The 19771-nt window shown below is 45.3% G+C and overlaps 1 protein-coding gene and 1 long non-coding RNA gene across 7 annotated transcripts in view; both read left to right on the top strand.

The window, feature by feature from the left end:
* Positions 1-131: 131 nt before the first annotated feature.
* On the top strand, positions 132-4895 carry LOC121936073. The gene is made up of 3 exons (XR_006104914.1): positions 132-423; positions 3625-3677; positions 4724-4895. It is a non-coding gene; the product is annotated as an uncharacterized LOC121936073 (long non-coding RNA).
* Positions 4896-7924: 3029 nt separating this feature from the next.
* Positions 7925-19771, top strand: part of BRD3 (bromodomain containing 3) — a 28205-nt gene continuing 16358 nt past the window's right edge. For 2 of the 6 annotated variants that reach the window (XM_042478970.1, XM_042478967.1), the window contains exons 1-6: positions 7925-8070; positions 14664-15005; positions 15828-15965; positions 16314-16461; positions 17610-17845; positions 19236-19607. In XM_042478970.1, the coding sequence (XP_042334904.1) occupies positions 14805-15005; positions 15828-15965; positions 16314-16461; positions 17610-17845; positions 19236-19607 (1095 nt within the window). In that variant the 5' untranslated portion in view covers positions 7925-8070; positions 14664-14804. The remainder of the gene's footprint in view (positions 8071-14663; positions 15006-15827; positions 15966-16313; positions 16462-17609; positions 17846-19235; positions 19608-19771) is intronic. The other 4 variants (XM_042478973.1, XM_042478971.1, XM_042478972.1 and 1 more) reach the window with 2 other exon arrangements.

The following is a 19771-nucleotide window of genomic DNA, read 5'->3' as shown; positions in this document are numbered from 1 at the left end:
TCCTCCCTTCGCGCACGCGCGGAAGGCTTTAACGCTTGACTACGGTGGCCGACGAGGGATTAAAAAAAGGAAGCTTGCGAAAAAAGGGAAGGAGGAAGTTGAGGCGAGCCGTGTCCCTCCTCTTCATCCACCCTTTGAAGCCCCGCCTCCGTCGAGCGCGCGGCGGTAACTGCTACGGTGGCCCACGAGGGAAAAAATAGAAAAGGAATACGTTTTTTTTAAAAAAACGATAAAAGGAAGGCGGAAGAGGACGATAGTTCTATCCACCCTCAAAGCCCCGCTACGGCGTGAGAAGAAGGACAAAAAGGATGATAATAATAATAATAACAAAAGAAAGGGGGGAGTGCGCGCGCAAATTCTCTTAAAGAGACAGGATCATATATTTTTTTGGACTTATGGGGATCCTCTCATAGGGTTTCCTTGGTAAGTTTCTTCAAGGTTTGCCATCCTCTGAGGCTGAGAGAGTGTGACTGTTTACCTCAAGGTGGGTTTGTATCCCTGGGAGGACTTGGGAGGCAATAACAGCAATAAACAGCACTAAAACAACAAGTGTAGAGATTTTGTAGCCTTTTGAGGCTAATTTTTGTTCTTAAGTTAGTGTCAAAGGTGCTACAAAATCTTTCAATACGTATTAACCCCACAGACTGACACGGCTATGTCTTTCAATGCCAATCAATAAACACAGCCTTCCTTCTCGGTCTCCCATCCAAGCGCCGTCCAGGGACGACCCTGCTTAGCTTCCAAGATCCTATAGGGACCGGGGTCTAAAAAATGCACTGTGGAAACAATACAGTCCGAGACTGATTGAACTGGCTCAGTGCTAGAGGATCCTGGGAACTGTAGTTCCTTGTGGCACCAGAGTTCTCTGGCAGAGAAGGCTCAATGTCTCTCAAAAAACTACAGCTCCCAGAATTCCCTAACATTGGGTCAAGGGCGGTTAAAGCGGTCCCAAACTGGTCCCAACTACTCTCTCATCCATCCAACCTTAAGAATAAGCACAAAGAGTTATGTCTGCTGGGATTCTGTATGTCCCTTGACATTGTTTTGCTTTGTTTCAGATCCTTTGCTACATGGCCCTAAGTTTTACCCTCAACTTATCCATGGGTCATATAGCAAAAGCCATCATTTTGGCCCCCAAACCTGCCCTCAACTTACACATGAGGTTGACTTCTGGTCGAGTATATTATACAGGTGGTACCAGTATGTCAAGTAACACAGGTCTAGGTATTGCACACACACACACACCGGCCAAGGCAGGTTGGACTTCGGCCCAAAATGGTAGATGGAAGGATTTATAGGTAACTCTAGCTGCTTCCAGGTAAGGATAACAATCCCGGAGTTGGAAGAATAGAATCATAAAGTTGAAGAGACCGCAAGGACCATCCAGTCCAAACCCATTCTGCCATGCAGGAACTCTCAGTCAAATCATCCCTATTGACAGATGACCATCCAGCCTCTGCTTAAAGACTCCATTACTTCCCAAGGCAGCCTCTTCCACTATCAAGCAGCTCTTACTGTCAAGAAGTTCCTCCTAATCTTGAGCTGGAATCTCTTTTCCTGGAGCTTGCGTCCATTGCTCTGGGCCCTATTCTCTGGAGCAGCAGAAAACAAGCTTGCTCCGTCCTCAATGTGACACCTCTTCAAATATTTAAACAAGGCTTCACATCATATCATATCATATACCACCTCTTAACCGTCTCTTCTCCAGCCTAACATCCCCATCTCCCTAACTCTTTCCTCATAAGGCATGGTTTCCAGGCCCTTTGGTGCCCTTCCTTTATTGGACACACTCCCATTTGTTAACATCCTTTTAAATCATGGTGCCCAGAATTAGACAAAGTATTCCAGGTGTGGTCCTGACCAAAGCAGACCCCTCCCAAGGGCCATCCAGTCCAAACACATCCAGTGCTATGGGAGTCAGAGGATTGTAGTTTGTTGTGCTCTGGTGACACAACAAACTACAGTACTATTCTTAGAACTCCATAGCACTGAGCCATGGCAGTTAAAAAGGTGTCAAACTGGATTATTTGACCAATGCGGATGCAGCCATATGACTTCCTAGAACATCATAAGGTAGGGGAGTCTCAACCCACTCTCCCAGCCATCACCCAGCAACATGTACCTGTCGCCAGGTGTGTGTTTGTGCAAGTGGCTATAATTGCAACCCTGCATTGACGGATTTCTTTCCTGGGTGATGGATGTTGTGGGGGAAGCGTGGGCCCAGAGAATGTCCTTCTGGAGTCCTTATGTCACTGTGCAAAACACTGAGAGACGTTCCCAGGAGGAGAGAGGGCAGCTGAAATCTTGGGGCCCTGGTGATGCCTTGAGCAAATAAACTTCAGGAGCTTGGATAATGAGGTATTAATTGGGTAAATGCAGGTTGCAACAAGAGAGGGATACAGGGAAGGGTTCTGATCAATGTGGCATCAGAGGAACCAAGAGAAAAAAACATAATCATGGCTGTGTGGGTTTGCTTTATGTTGTTGTTTTTTAAAGCCATGCTTTTGCACAATCTGCAATTGCAAGAGTTTTGGGTTGTTGGTTTTTAGCAACAACCATTGTGACTACACTCTGCAGTTGCTTGGCCACACATGTCTCAGTTTACATCTGTGAAATGTCAGAAAGTATGGAGCAATCAATTATTTTCTGAACACATGGTGCAGAAGAATAACATTTTCAAGAGAAGGCAAGCAAAGCTAAAAAATCGTGATAGAGAGAGAAAAGTATACAGGCATGCCTTACATCTGGCAAGGTTGCCAAACCCAGCTTTTGTCAGAGAGCTTTGCTATTAGAGTGGGCCCTCCACATTCACTGGAGTTAGGGATGAAGAATGTGAATGTGGACAAACCGTAAATTAAAAAAACAGTATTCTTTTTACATCCATCTGAGGAAGTAGACTGAAGTCTACGAAATCTCAAGCTGCCAATTTCTTTGTTAGTCTCAGAGGTGCTACAAGATCTCTATGTATTGATTCTACAGACTCACACAGCTATATCTTTGTAAGAGAACAGGTCTCTAGGAATCTCTAAGTCCTCCAGAGCCACTTTATGGTCAACTTCTGCTAGAGGTTGACCATAGAATCACGCTGGAGGACCTAAAAATGTCTAGAGAAGTGCTTTCTCTAGGAACTTCTAGGTTCTCCAGCACAACTCTATGGTCAATTTCCAGCAGAATTGTGCCGGAGGACTTAGTGATTCCTAGAGAGGAGGACATGTTAAAGCCGCAAAAGTCAAAGCCACAAATGTGGAGGGCTGACCGTACTTTTGAATTACGCACAGTGATTCAGTAAGCTCCCACCAGGACAATCCAGAGATGCTTTAAGCTAAATAGCACTCTTGCTGAATTCTTACTGCTTGAGAGCACACAAGATGGACAGCTGCTTTGCTTGGCAGGGATCAGCAAGGAGAGAGCGAAAGGGGGAGGAATCATATCTATTGAATGCTTGCCTGGTGCGCAGCTGTTATAAGCGAACAGGAGTCCTGCCAGGAAAAAAGCTGGCAACCCCACTCTCCCCAGGCAATTAAGAGGCATGTTTAATTACTACCTGGGCTTCTGCCTTATGATGATAGTTTAGCAGGGGATGCATCAGGTGTTGAGTGACTCTCTTGTTCTCTCTTCCTACAGGAGTCTCCTCTTTGTTTTCAAAGCGCTGGAGAACTCATTATTTTTCCTCGCAGGTAAGACAATCTTATTGTTTCTGTTTTGCACCGTCAGGAAATAAGATACGGGGAAGAAGCTAGCAAACATCATGGCTCATTCTGGTGCCATTCCGTGGGACTCTTTCAATCCACCCGAGGTCTTTAAAGATAACACTGCAGCTATGGAGGGAAGCTATACTTCAAATGAAGGTGGCAGAAAACAAGCATTTTACAGAATGTGATGGCTTGGGCAATTGTAACTTCAGCGCTTAATGTCATCTCTTTACACTTTAGGATCTTGTTTGGTTCCTCCATAGCTGTCTTTCTCATTCCCACACTTCTATTTTATTGGTTGCGGTCTCTGTTCTGATCAATGTTTGGCCTTCTGAGCAAATCTCGGCAAGAGCACCCCATGATAGGGTTGCCTTTGTTGTTGTGGTGCTTTCTAGACTTATAGCAAACCTTTCATGGGGGTTTTCTTGGCATGTTTCTCCTTTGTGACTTGCTCAGGATCATCCACTGGGGGTTCCGTGGCTGAGACAGGATTCAAACCCTGTCTCCAATGGTCAGAAGCCAATATTCAAACCACTAGAACCATGCTGGTTCTCCTAAGGTTCGCTTTAGGGTCTCCATAAGTCGGAATTGACTTGAAGGCACCAAACCACAACAAGGGGAACTCTTTGGACCTTATCACACTAGCGAAATCCCGCTGAGAAATGGGATTTAAATGCAGGAAGTTTATCACACGACATTTCGCCAGACCAGAAATAACACAAAAATATAGTGAATGTAAAGGGGACAAAAACGGCAGCTTTTTACTTTCAGAACGTCCTGAAACTAAAAAGTTGCCATTTTTGTCCCCTTTACGTTCGCTTTATTTTCACGTTATTGCTAGTCTGGCGAAATGTCATGTGATAAACTTCCCACATTTGCGTTAACTGTTTTTGATCTGTTTTTGAATATTGAGCCATTCAATTTCAATCTCTTGTTTTTGAACGTTGAACTGTTATTCCAATATTGAATCGTGCAGCGAATATTGAACTGCTGTGTTTTGACCATTTGACAACAATTTCATCCTCATCTAGGGTGAATTTTTCCTATCTGCTGAGAAGTAAACCCCTTGGCATGATTCGATGGGGTTTCCATCCTCAAGAATGCAGCCTGGCAGGGCCTGGAGGAGTCATCCCTTCATTCAAATGCAAAATCAGGCGGGAGAAAGCTGCCTTGAACAATGAGCAAAGAAAGGAGAGAAGTGAGAAGGAGGAAGATTGGACCCAACTTTTTCTTGGCAAGCGATGTTCCTAGATTCTCCTCCTCTTCCTTTGTGAGTCACTTCTTTACACACAACACACACACCACACACAAAACAAGCAAACACCATCATGTGGTTCAAAGCAGAAAGAACAAGTCTGAAGGACTGGAAGGGAATTTGTTTTTTAAATCTTACTCTTTTTTTTCCCCCTTTTTTGATCCCCCCCTCCAAAAAAGAAAGAAGGGGGAAGAAGAAAGAAAGAAAGAAGAAAGAGAGAAAGAGGGAAGGAGGGAAAGAGGCGCAACCGGACTTGTAGTCCCGACCCTGAGGGCGCTCTTTGCCCAACAGGCTCAAAGGACTCCATTTCCCAGCCTCCCTTGCGGCCTAGAAGAGGGGGGCGCATAAGGGGGTGCATTGCTAGCGCATCGCTGTGGTGCTGGTCTGGAGGCCAAGGAAAGGGGGAAGGAGAAAAAAGGAAAGAGGGGAAGAGAAGGCTCAAACCAAAGGAAGAGGGGAGGAAGGAGGGAAAGGAGGCAAGTAAGCGGAGTGAGGGGGTTGGGGGGGGGCTGGAAAGCTAAGGAGGGCATAAGGCCTTAAAATGGGGGGCGAGAAAGGGGGCCCTGTTGCAGATGCAGGCATATCCCTGGCCTGGGTGCCAGAGGCAACAATGCTTGCAACAATGTAGCCTCTGCTTTTGCAACAAAAGGGAAAAGGAGTGCTGAAAGAAGGGCCCTCCTGCCCGCCATCTTCGAAGGGAAAGGGAAGGGGATTGTTGTGGGGGGGGTCTCATCTCCTCCCAGCCTCCCTCTTTCCTCCAGGCCCACTTTCCCTTCTTTCTCTCGGGCCTCACACAAAGGAGGCTCCATAGGCCCTAGAGAAGGCCGCTCAGGCTGCAGAGGGGAGAGGGGGGCTGCAAAAGATGGAATTTAGGGGGGTTGGGATGGGGGGACACCAAGTCCTTAGAAGGGGGTTAGTCTTGGGGACAGGGGTTGAATCTCCCCAACCTCAACCCCCCCTTCCAGAGTCAGTGTCTGGGGGGGGCTTCTTCGGGGGTAAACCTCTCCCCCTTCAGAGTCAATTCTGGGGGGGTCATGTTTGAGGGGTGAACCCCTGGCCTGTCTCCAGAGTCCATGTTGGGGGGGGGGCGGTGTGTGTGTGTGTGTGTGTTGTGTGTGTGTGTGTGAACCTGTCCCCCTTTCCAGAGTCAATGTCTGGGAAGACATGTTTTGGGGGGGTGGAGGGTCAATGCCTCACCATTCTGGAGTCAGGTCTTGGGGGGGGAATCTTAGAGTCTATGTGGGGGAGCTACTTTTGGGAGGCACCCATTCATAGTCCACCTTGAGGTAGGCACTAGGCTGTGGTCAAGTGGCAGCCCCCCACATTCCCCCTTTTATAGAGTCCATGTCAGGGGAAGGCTAGTCTTGGGGAGGCCCTTATTGAGCCCCCCAATCCTCCCTTTTGGAGTTCATGCTGGGGGCAATTTTGAGGTCCCTATTGGGGGAGACTAGTGTTGTGGGGGGGCCTTTCCATGCTCGGGGGAAGCTAGTCTTTGGGGGGACACACCAATATCGAAGGGGGTGTAAGGTTTTGGGGACTTGACCCCCCATTTCCTTTCCAGAGTCAAGTTGGGGGGAGAGAAACTATTCTTGGAGGGCGATTTTGAAGTCCGTGTGGGGGGGGGGAACTAGTCTTAAGGAGGAGTCCCTTTTCCAGAGGCCATATGGGAAAGGGGGGGCTAGTCTTGTGAAGGGTGAGTTGACCCCCCCCCCACTCATGTGAGGGAGCTTCAACCACCCTTTCACCAAGACTATTTTCTTCACCCTTTTCTGACATGGGCTCCAAAATGCCCCCCCCAAGACTAGTATCCCCCCCCCCCCAACTGCTGAAGGGGGGAAATGAGAGAGGCTCAACTCACCACAAGATTAGCCTCAACAACATGGACTCCAAAAAGGTTGGAGAGGGCTCAAGTTCCCAAGACTAGCAGGCCTCCTCTATATGGACCTTGAAATGAATATCTCCCCCCAAGATTAGCCTCCCCCCAACATGGAAAAAGGAACACCTCAAGACTAGCACTCTTGACACGGGCTTCTAAATGTTCCCCCAAACTAGCCCCCCAACTTTTTGGGGGGCACCCATTTCAAAGTCCATCTGGAAGGAGTCCCTAGTCTTGTGGAAGGCAGGCTGAGTCCCCCTCCAGAAGACTAGGAGAAAAGGGGTGGGGGCTCAAGCTTCCCCTCCCCAAGACTAGTCTCCCCTCGACATGGGCTTCAAAATAACCCCCCAGGACTAGGGGACCCCCTTGAAGACTGGCCCCCTCCTGGACATGGACTCTTGAAGAGGGGAATGTGAGGGGCTCAACTCACCCTCAACTCCCCCAGAATAGGGCTTCAAAATTATTAAACCCCCCCAAGGATAGCCTCCCCACCCCAGTATTGGAAATGGGACCCTCTCAAGAGTAAACCCCCCTTCACCATCCTCAAGAGGAGCCCCCAGACATTGACTCTGGAAAGAGGATGAGGGGTTCACCCCGCCAAGACTAACCCCCTCCCAGAAATGGACTCCTGAATGGGATTAGCCCAACTCCCCCAAGCTATCTCCAAACTGCCTTGACTCTAGAAAGGGGGCTAGGGGCTCAACTCCCCCCAGACTAGCCTCCTTCCAGACATAGGCTCCAGAATTGGGAGGGGGTTCATGCCTCCCCACCCAACAAGGATCTGGCAAAATTGGATCACCTTAATAGTTGAACCCCTTCAGGAATTATCATGCTGAAGTGTACTCAAAGACTGTGTTTCTGTTGCTTTCCTGGTACTCAGATTGAGATTGGCTTCGGCCGGGCAGGTGGTTTCAATGTTGCTGTAAAAGTGTATGTGTGTGTATTTGTTGTTGTTGTCATCGTCGTAAGACTTCAAGCCATTCCTGACTTACGACTGATATCATGGGGTTTACTTGGCAGGATTTGTTCAGAGATGGTTTGCCATGGCCTTCCCCTGAAGCTGAGAGAGATTGACTTGCCTAGGGTCACCCAGTGGTTTCATGCTTCAGCAAGGATTCAGATCCTGGTTTCCAGAGCAGGCATCTAACACCCAAACTACTACACCATGTGTATGTATGTTGTGCCTTCAAGTCAAGACTTAGGACGACTGCATGAATTTCCCTTTCTTAGGCAAGGAATACTCAGAGGTGGGTTTTGCCATTTTCATCCTCTGAAATATACCTTACAGCACCTGGTATGTATTGGTGGTCTCCCATCCAAGTGCTAACCAGGGATGACTCTGCTTACCTTCCAGGATCAGATGCGATCTGGTGCCTCAGTCTAGAGTATTCAAATCCTATTTGTAAAAGTCTTCCTGCAAGCAGTCAGAATTAATGGACCTGCTTGACAATGGCTGCATCTGCACTGCAGAAACAAGTCGGTGTGACACCACTTTTAACTGCCATGGCTCAATGCCATTTAATTCTGGGATTTGTAGTTTGTTGTGGCACCAGAGCTTTGCTCTCCTTTGGCGAGGGGGCTTTTCCTAGAGCTTTGCTCTGATGCCACAAACCCCCCCCCCCCAAAATGGTGCAATCTCAGAAAGGCTTGGATAGATTCTCCAATGTAGTCATGCTTCTTTTCATTATTTAACGCTGGCATCTCTGGCTACAGGATATAGTCAGTCTTAAAAAGCAGAGTCTTCATGCTTAGGAAGTGATAACTTAATGAAAGTTAGGCACAATCTGTGGAGAAAAGAGAAAGAGAACCTGTTTTTTGCTTCTCTTGTAATGCTGGAAATCAGGGTCGTCCAAGGGAACTGAGCCACTGGACATACCAAAAAGTTGAAAAAAACGTGTCTTTGCTCAGTCGAAGTGATACTTTTGCTGCCCTGAAGGGTGCCCTGTTAGTGAGTGGGGCAATTGTTGCAATGGTTAAAGAAAACCTGCATGTGCCATAGCAGTTTTCTACTGCTGGGCGTCCAGTTGGGCAGGGAATGAGTGCTGTAGGAAGCTGGCACCTGAACTTGTTTTGTCCTGATGCATCCGCATAATAATTTCCTTGCTTTTGGCTTCTTCTGAGTTAAGCCCTCAGCAATTTGTAGGGAGTGAATCGGCATTCATAATACCTGCATTCAAAAAAGAAATAACACATCTTTTTCGATCCTGATCCGATATTGCAGTACAGTTGGCCCTCTGCATTTGCGGCTTCGGCTTTGGCAGATTTGGTTATTTGCAGTTTTGAGAAAACATTTCTCTAGGCATTTGTAGGTCCTCCAGCATCGTTCTATGATCAACCTCTGGCAGAGGTTGACCATAGGTGCTGGAGAACCTAGAGATTCCTAGAGAGGTGCAGAATTAAAGCAGCTTGACACCACTTTCAGTGCCATGACTTATTCTACAGAATCCTGGGATTTGTAATTTGGTGAGGTATTCATCCTGGTCTGTCAGAGAGCTCTGGTGCAGATGTGTATTTTAAAGTGTCATGGTAGTTCATTATAAGTCTTGATGCTCTGATGTTTCCATAGCTGGGGTTGGTACAATTCTGAGCTAACACACCCATTGGCAGAACAACAAAGCCCCCAAGGTGTATTCCAGTGTGTAAATAAATGCACCATAACAAATACAACAGCCATGTGGGTTGATAAGTATATGACAACAACAAATACAGATACTGGGTTATTTCAGCCAAGTCTTGAGTAATTCCTGCTTGAAACAGAGGAAGAAATTTGCACCACTTCACTTTGAATTGGCCAAAGCTGGAACAAAATATTTTTGCTCTTCAAGGATATTTGGACTCCTTTACAAAACCACTCTGAAAACAAATTTTTCCGACTCTCACACCTCCAAATCTTCTGTGAACCAAGGTCAAAATGCTATGTGGTTAGAAGAAACGTGCACTGATACTAACTGTTGCTATATACTTATAAACCCACATGGCTGTTCTTTACGTTATTATGTATTTGGTATGCATTGCTATTTAGTTTGGGAGTCTTTTGCTATTGAGTTCCTCCTTGTGGGATTGACTGGGTTGAACTCGGTATTTTTGTGCAATTCACAGCTGTTCCCCTCCCACGTTTTTTCCCACCTTAGTACTGAAGAAATGGCAAAATACAGCAGCTCAAATACTATACAGACTAGCAGATTTTGAAAACAAAGTGGCATCCGTCTGCTGCTCTCCAGCCCTCTCCTCGGTGCTGTTGCAAAGGATCGAACTATCGCTGTTCATGGCAGAAAATTCTCTGCTGCTTTTGTGACGCAAAGCGGTTAAGAAAGATCCAGAATTGAACATCTCATTCATTTAACAGAGGCATGGGGAACCTTTGTGTCCCCAGCTCCAATGAATGACAACTCCCATCATCCCTTGTTTTTGGTTAGGTCATCAGACTTCTGGCAACCCCATGAATTTCATAGGGCTTCCATAGGCAAGGAATACCCAGAGATGTTTGTGCCAGTTTCTTCCTCTGAAATATAGCCTACAGTGCCTGGTATTTGCTAGCAGTCTCCCATCCTAGTACTAACCAGGGCTAACCCTGCTTAGTTTCCAAGATCGGACAAGATCTGGTGCCTTTAAGCCCCTGGCTCATTGCTATGACAAGTAACTATTTTACCTTTAGATAGGAGTTCTTTGGAAGGACCCTGGGCTCCCCATTAACAGCTTTGAAAAGTTCATGCCACCCATAGGCTGCATTTTCTCCACCTGTGCTTTAAAAGTTACTTTTAAAAGTCATTTTAGAGTCAGACATTTTAAACACTTGATGCTACTCTCTTATCAATTCTATTCTTTTAAAGCAACAGAGAAGCAAAAAGGTGATTTTCTAAGATGGTAATAAATAATGATGATGGATTACCCAACAAATATTATAAGAAGTCCCAAGCACAACTGTGGACATAGCTGTTGAGAACGATACCTCGCTTCTCTTGCTTGAAGCTGGTGGTGAATAGTATTGTAAAGAACATTTGAAAAGAAATTTTAAAACAAAGTAGTTTAAAAAAACATGTTTTCCTAGTGGCGAGCAAACCCTGTTCAGAAGAATCTGGACTGATGAGTATTTCAAACGTCCGGCATTTATTCCATGCAAAATCTGCACAGAATGGTTTTGTGAAGAAGACCGCTTTTTCTGTATGCTAAATAATATCCCTGTGCAGAAATACGTATTATTTCCTGCACAAAAATGCTGAGCAGAAAATGCCGCAACAAAAAACCCTATTCTATATAAGATTCTCATATGCATAGAAAACAGTGCATTTTGTTGTGCAGGAAATGCCTTTTCCTGCACAGAAAATAGTACAGTTGCCCCTCTGTATCCATGGGTTCTTTATCCATGGGTTGAAGCATCCATGGCTTGAAAATATTCAAAAAAATACACAAATTCCAAAAAAGCAAACCCTGACTTTGCCGTTTAAATAAAGGACCCATATTACTACACCATTGAATATAATGTGACTTGAGTACCACAAGAGAACCCCAGCAGATACCAAGGTTCCACTGTATTTCTGCACAGAAGTATGCTTATCTACATAGAAAGTACTGGTTCCTGTGTGGAAAGTGCCAAAATCTCAAAAACACTTGCTTAGTTCCAATGAAAAAGGCACAGTGGCTTCTGATTCGCCAGCGCCTCTTTAATGTCACAATCCCCGGATCACATCACAAAATGTTTCTCTCGGTTACCCTGCAAGGTTTGGACAATGCTTCACTGCTACCCCCTTCATATCATTGCTACCTGTCTTGACATTTGGACGGTTTGTGTAGTTGAATGTCTTTTTTCTTGAGGTCAGTATTGCCCCAAACTGTCCTAAACTATGGGAGGGAGAAAGGTATCAGTGAGGCCATTGAAGAGGAAGATACTTACTGCATCTCTATGCGACTCCCTTCTCTGTTATCATTATTCTCATTTATTTATATAGCGCCACCAATGTTAGCTTCTGTTAGGGGCAGTGGATGTTATTTTCATCCGTCAGGTGCAGGTAACTGTTGCATCTCATTGTCTCTAACCTTTAATTTAAAGATCTTAGGAAAGGGTAAAGGAAGCAATTTGCCTCTGAAAAGTAACTTTCCAGCACCAGGGTAGCAAAATGTATATCTGAGTCGCATTTCTGTCAGTTTGGAAGAGAATACTCCCTTCAAATGGCCAGGATAGCCATCTGTCCTTTGAGCTACACAATAGTGGTGAAGTCCTACTGTCTTGAATTTTAGGTTGAAAGTTAGTTTTGGTTTTCTTGAAATTGCTAAGGAAGCTAATGAGAACCCTGTTCTTGTTGTTGTTGTGTGCCATCGAGTCAGTTCCCTGCTCTTGGTCTTTGTTGTTGTTGTTTGCACCGTTAAGTCTTTTATAACTTATGACAAACCCGTCATGGGGTTTTCTTGGCAAGATTTCATAGAATCATAGAGTTGGAAGAGACCACAAGGACCATCCAGTCCCAACCCCTTGCCATGCAGGAACTCACAATCAAAGCACCCCCAACAAATGGCCATCCAGCCTCTGTTTAAAGATCTCCAAAGAAGAAGACTGCAGCACTCTCCAAGTCAATGCATTCCACTGTTGAACAGCACTTACTATCAGGAAGTTCTTCCTAATGTTCAGTTGGAATCTCTTTTTCTTTAGCTTGCATCCATTGTTTCAGGTCCTAGTCTCTGGAACAGCAGAAAACAAGCTTGCTCCATCCTCAATATGACATCCATTTGTCCAGAAGATGTTTACCTTGCCTTCCTGTGAGGCTGAGAGAGTGTGTCTTGCCTGAGGTCACCCACGAATATCAGCAGCCAAGCCGGGATTCAAACCTTGGTCTCCAGAGTCAAAGTCCAATACTCAAACCACTACATCATGTGTACATTGCAGAAAGGGTTACTCCTAAATGACTTGGGACGTGTCATTCCTGAACGAGCCATAAGAACAAATTTGGAGGATAAATTCCAAGGTTTCTGAATGTCCGCTATCAAGCTGACCTCTTTCACATTGCTTTTCCTGCGGAGATGGTTGTCTGTGTGCACACAGGGGATTCTGTAAAGTAGCATTTTTTAAAGGAACTTTCCAAGGTACTGAGCTACTTTGAAGATCAGCCCCTGGAATAGCTCTTTCAGAATTCAGACTGAAATCTGGAGTGGAAAGCTCAGTGGTCCACTGATATGGAAAACACCATGTGCCCCTCATAGATGCAAGAGTGTGTGCATAATAGTGATGTCTGTTTGGCTTGTTCGGTGTGATTGGAGAAGTTGCCCCAGTGTAAACCCAACTGGTCCCCATTGGGTGCTGGCTCGAATTGGTATCAGGCTGCTCCTAAACAAGCTGCCTTTCAGGGAAATGATAGTTTGCCAGTGCTGTTAGTTCAAGTGCATTTGAGAATCCAAGACCTTGTAGCTCCATTTGTAACACAGCAATATATTTTTTAAAGTCAATTCAATTTGTAGTTATTGTCAGAATAAACTGTAATTTTTAAGATTTCAAACATGGTAGTCTTATGCCAAGCCAAGTACAGTCCTCCCTCCGTTCTTGTGGTCTTCAGACCTGCGTCCCTCATTTATGCGTGAGGGACGAACGGAGGGGGAAAGATTGGGGTGTGCGCCCACGCCTATATTCAAGCCAATGGGACCTGAATATAAGTGAAACATCTCTGCTTTGTACAGTGTGCCCTTGGTCTCTGCTGGGGTTTGGTTCCAAGACTCCCCACTAAATACAATGGCACAGTAAATCAAATGTCAAAATCAAGGTTTGCTTTTTGGAACTTATATGCTCTTTGAATATTTTCAAGCAATGAATGCTTAAATTTGTGGATACAGAGGGCTGACTTTACAAGCATACCTTGGTTAATAAAGCCTTTGACAAAGGAGCTCCTTTCTTCAGTCTTTCTATACCTTCCTGGTCTCCATTTTCCTCCTCATCTTTTGTAGCTGGAAGTTTCTTTTTAGCACCATGGGCATTGGAAAAATGGTAAAAGAAAACTGGACAAAGGCATACTTTTCATGTCAGATTACAGCAGCACATAATCAGTAAATAATGCAATAAAATCTGAGCCGGGAAAGATGGAATTTAGCTGATTTTACTTTAGCCGAGTGTGCCTTCCTACAGCAGGCAAGGGAAACACCAGCTACCTCCAGAATCCCTTTCTGAGCATACATAAATAGCAAAGCAGAAAGAAATGGAGAAAGCAGATACAGTAGTCCTGCCTCGGCATCACCCCCAAACATGTTGAAAAGCACAGCTCTGTAAGTCTGGCCGCCAGAATAGAAATCATAACAAAACTGGAGAGTGCCAGGAAAAAAAAAGTCCTCCCTGCATGTATTTTGGCGAAAGGCTTCAAATGGTCTCTGGATGGTTCAAAATGTTTTTGTTTACTCATGCAAGGTTTATCTGACTCAGTTGTTTCATTTTACATTTGCATATTGTTGGTTTGGAAGAAATATGTAGAACAACTTTTCTGATTTTTGTAGTGAGAGCCCTATTCCTCTTCTTTCTGTGTTAGTCATTGTTTCTGGTGTCAGATTTCCGGTTAACAAAATCATGCTGGGAAACGCATTTACTTAGGCTGTATCTGAACTGCAGAAATAATCCAGGTTCACACCACTTTAACCACTCTGGCTCAATGCTATCAAATTCTAGGATTTGTAGTTTGTTGTGGCACTAGAGCTCTCTGACAGGGACGACTAAATGTCCCACAAAGCTACAGATCCCAGAATTCTTTAGCAGTTAAAATGATGTCAAACAGGATCATTTCTCCAGTGTGGATCCATCCTTAGAGGCATGTCTTTATTGTGTCCCTGTGTTCCATTTGAGAAAGTGAAATGTTTTTGCTTCTTCCTCCAGGCTGCATGGCTGGTCTCTGGAAATGGGATGCTATTCCCATTCAGGGTTAGTAAAGGACGACAACGGTCCGTTTCTTCGTATTTCCTGCTACTGCCACCATCCTCACCTTGAGCAGAAGTGAGACAAAGAGGCAGGGGGGAGATGTCTGCGGTCACATCGGCCATCCAGGCTCCACAGGGCCCTGCCAACCCACCGCCCCCGGAGGTGACCAACCCGGGGAAACCAGGCAGAAAGACCAACCAGCTCCAGTACATGCAGAATGTTGTGGTGAAGACACTATGGAAGCACCAGTTTGCCTGGCCCTTCTACCAACCTGTTGATGCAATTAAGCTGAATTTACCAGTGAGTACCTTTCCTTAGGCTGAATCTGCACTGCAGAATTAATGCAGTTTGACACCGCTTTAACCATTATGGCTCCGTCCCATGTAATTCTGGAATTCGTTGTTTGTTTTGGCACCAGAGCTCTCTGACAACAAAGGCTAAATAGCTCACAAAACTACAGGTTCCAGAATAACATAACATTGAACCATGGCAGTTAAAGTGGAGTCAAACTGCATTATTTCTGCAGATTCAGCCATAGCCTGGCTTTTCTCTTGCTGGTAGGGGAACATGTATGTGTTTGGCACTTGTAGTCCAGAATAAAATGTTTTCAGACTCTGATTCAGATGCAACACTTAACTGTGATCAGGGGAAACAAACCATGACCAAGCATGTTGTTTGGGCCTTGTTTCCTCTTTATTAATGTTGTTATGGGCCTTCACATAGACTCTGACTTATAGCAACCTTATCATAAGGTTTTCTTGGCCAGATTCATTCAGAGAAGGTTTTCCATTGCCTTCCTCATTTCCAATTTATGGTGACTATAAGGTGAACCTGTCATGAAGTTTACTTGGCAAGATTTGTTCAGAAGGGGTTTGCCTTTGCCTTCCTCTGAGGTTGAGAGAGTGTGTCGTGCCCAAGGTTACACAATGGATTTCCGTGGCTGAGTGGGGATTCAAACTCTGGTCTCCATAGTCATAGTCCAACACTCAAACCACTACACCACCCTGGCTCTCTTCAATGTTTCAAATGTGTGATCTCTGGACTCTGGGATTTGTCTGTTGTTGTTGTTGCTTGACTTTGACAATGCAGCAAAGATACTGAACAGTTGTTTTGCTCCCCCAGGATTATCACAAAATCATTAAAAACCCAATGGACATGGGGACGATCAAGAAACGACTGGAACACAACTATTATTGGAGTGCCAGTGAATGTATGCAGGATTTCAACACCATGTTTACAAATTGTTACATTTATAACAAGGTAAAGATTGGGGGCACCTTACGGCAATGCATGCTTTATCTGCAAAGGTTGGAAATAACATGTTAAGAACAGCACAACGGTCAGCAATGAGCTTTTTAAAGGCTGGAGATGTTTTGAAGTAAAATTAACTCTAGTTTGCAGTACTAGATGGTTTCACATGGAACAGGAGGTCTAGTGCAAACAGCTATATTTTCTTTTTAAAAGGGAACGATTAACGTAACATTAAAAGATTTCCAGACTCAAAATGTAAAGTCCTGTGTATAGTTCGCTCCATCATGACAACAACACTAACTGACATCCCTCTTTCTTTTGCCTCGTTCCTTGCCCTCCCTGCTGGGCTGTCTCTAGCCAACGGATGACATTGTCCTCATGGCCCAAGCTTTGGAAAAGATCTTCCTGCAGAAAGTGGCCCAGATGCCTCAAGAGGAAGTTGAGTTGTTACCTCCAGTACCGAAAGGCAAAGCTCGCAAGATGGCTGCCAGTGCACACAACACAGGTCATACATGTAGATGAATGAGTGACACTAAGGAAGCATACTTGATTTATTTTTCTGATTGGAAACCATAGATTCTTCCACCATTAATCCTGGGAGGGCCCTATGCAGGGTGCAAGAGGCCATTCTTACTCACAATTACTGTTCTAACCTGCAACTCCCAACTCTGAGCCTCCCAGCCAGTCTTGCTGGTTGCTATGCAGGACATATTGTCTTGGCAACTCTGGGAGTTATAGTCCAGAGGAGTACATTTCCCAAGCTCTACTCTAACCCCTGGAGTGTTAACTTAGCCACCCCCACTCCAATTGGGATTCAGAGATTTCCACAAATTTGGCTAAAGTACTTCCAGAATTAAATTATCTTTGCTAAGAATGGGCTTGATTTGGAGCCAGATGCATCCTCCAAGTTGTAAGGAGGAGGCGGGCTGGGGTAAAAGGATGATTTATAGTACCTTGGACAATTCCTTTACAGTTTGTTTCTCTGCATCTGACACAGAGTGCATTTACACTGTAAGACTATACTCAGATCACATAAAGAGCCTGGAAAATACATGTCTTAACACTGTGGGTGCATCTACAGTGCAGAAATAATGCCGTTTGATACCACTCTAAATGCTATTGTGTCTTCTTATGGAATCCCGGGATTTGTACTTTTGGAAGGTCTTTAGCATTCTCTGCCAGAGAGTGCTGTGCCTCTCTAAACTATAGATCCCAAGATTCTGAAGGATAGATCCATGGCAGTTAAAGTGGTGTCAAACTGTGTTATTTCTACAACGTAAATGCATCCATAATGCTAAGAAATGCATTTCCCAGACTCTTGGTGTGATCTGAGTGAACTTCTGTCAGCCTCCCATGAAACATGTCCTGTAATACGTGTCATCTTGGCCTTTGGCATGGCAGCCTATCTGGTGCCATTCTTCCTCTTTGTTCCTTGCAAATTCTGTTCACCTACACAGGCTCTCTGCCAGCTCCCATGTCAGTGGGATGGGGAACCACTCTAGGTTTTCATTTCCATAGTAGCTCCTTTAAAATCAGTAATAAAAACGAAAGCAGATGCACCACACCCACATAATGGGATCCTGTACCTCCCATTACGCATGGGTACTGTGTTAAATCTTGAGCTTAATCTCTTTTTGTCCTTTTCAAAAACAGGAACCCAGCATCCAGCAACCACAGCCGTCTCTTCGGTGTCCCCGCCAGCCCCCTTTCAGAATGTCCCTCCCTCCGTATCGCAGACGCCGGTCATTGCCGTCACGCCTGTGCCAACCATTACCGCAAACATCACCCCCATCACCTCTCCTCCTGCCGCTGCCCCCCCTCCTCCACCACCTCCTCCCCCTGCCGCTCCCATCATGCCTGTTGTTCCTCCAACACCACCAATTGTCAAGGTAATCCCCGAAGGGTCTCTTCTCCTATCCACACAAGGCACCGTTCTGAAATACAGTGGGCCCTCGGTATCCACTGAGGTTTGTTTCCAGGACCCTCCTTCCCCCCATGGATACCAAAATCCATGGTTTCTCAAATCCCATTAAACAATGGCACAGTGAATTGGTGTCCCTTATGGCAAAAACAAGGTTTGCTTTTGGAATTTGTATTATTTTTGAATATTTTCGAGCCAGGGATGCTTGAATCCATGGATAAAAAAATCCATGGATACAGAGGGCCAACCGTATACTTTTCCAGCACCCAAGAGTGTGCGCAGTAATTTTGGGGAGCATGCAGCAGAATCCACAAGAAAAAATGGGGAGTTATGGCCCCATGTGCTCTGTGGGTGGTCTTTATTTGATTTATTTGACTATTAATATTTTTTTTGTTTTGGTAAAGTGTGTGGTTTTAATATTGGCAGTGCTATAATTCTTTTTAAGAGTTGACTCTTCATATGTTTTTAACTGTAAACCTTTAAATGCATAAACTACCTTGCCTCTCACTCCTGGGGAAAAAAGCAGGATAGAAATACGGATTATAATGATGGATGGAATTTTCCATTATGGCATATGTTGCATAACTTTACACATACATGAACATAACTTTACACATACCAGTGTGGCATACTGGTTTGAGCATTGGATTATAAAGACCAGGATTCAAATCCCAGCTCGCATGAAAATCCATTGGGTGACATTGGGCAAGTCACACAGTTTCAGTCTCAGAGGATGGCAGTGTCAAGCCCCCTCTCAACAAATGATAGAATTGCCATAAGCTGGAAACAACTTAAAGGCAGACAACAGCAGCAGCAGCTACATAGCAGGGGCACTAAGCAATCCTCTTAGTGAATTGCAAAGAAGCATAATGAGACACCAGCAAGAGTGTTCATCAGGTCCCGTTGTGCAACAGTCACTTTGCCAACTCCCCTATGTAGTAACAGGAGCCTCTTACTGGATTCTGATGTTACAGAACCGCCTAATTCTAATTCCTGCAGGTGTTAGTCCACTTCCAAAATCATAATTCTCCAAGAGGATTCTGGCCAGCAACAATAATAATGATGATGGTGGTGATCTTGTTGTTGTGTGCCTGTCATGGGGTTTTCTTTGTAAGATTTGTTCTGAGATGGTTTGCCTTTGCCTTCTTCTGAGACTGAAAGAGTATGACTTGCTCTGGGTCACCCAGTGGGTTTCCATGGTGGAGCAGACTCTGGTCTCCAGAGTCTTAGTTCAATGCTACACCATGCTGGCTCTCAGCTGTTCCTGACCTCTGCTTTATTTGAAGACACACACATACACAGAACCCTACACACACAAACCTCAACAAACTTTCACAATTGTTGTGTTTGAATTTCAGAAAAAGGGGGTGAAGCGGAAAGCGGACACGACCACCCCCACCACATCAGCCATCACGGCCAGTCGGAGCGAGTCGCCCACCCCACTCTCTGACTCCAAGCAGGCCAAAGTGGTGGCCCGGCGGGAAAGTGGTGGGCGGCCTATCAAGCCGCCAAAGAAGGACTTGGAAGATGGGGAAATCCCCCAGCATGCCGGCAAGAAGGGCAAGCTCTCAGAGCACCTCAAATACTGCGACAGCATCCTCAAAGAGATGCTGTCCAAGAAGCACGCAGCCTATGCCTGGCCCTTCTACAAGCCAGTGGATGCAGAGGCCCTGGAGCTCCATGACTACCACGACATCATCAAACACCCGATGGATCTCAGTACTGTGAAAGTATGTTTCCCCCCTCCTCTTATGTCCTTTTGCTCTAATATATATGGAGGATGTGTTCGTTTATTTATTTAGTTATTTTCTATCCCACTCTTGTTGTTGTGTGCCTTCCAAGTCCTTTCCAATTTATGGCGACTCTAAGGCATAACCCTATCATGAGGTTTCCT

This window comes from Sceloporus undulatus, chromosome 7 (assembly GCF_019175285.1).
Source record: "Sceloporus undulatus isolate JIND9_A2432 ecotype Alabama chromosome 7, SceUnd_v1.1, whole genome shotgun sequence".
Lineage (NCBI taxonomy): Eukaryota > Metazoa > Chordata > Lepidosauria > Squamata > Phrynosomatidae > Sceloporus > Sceloporus undulatus.
The sequence above is the reverse complement of the archived record's forward strand: the minus strand, read 5'-3'. Positions and strand labels throughout refer to the sequence as shown.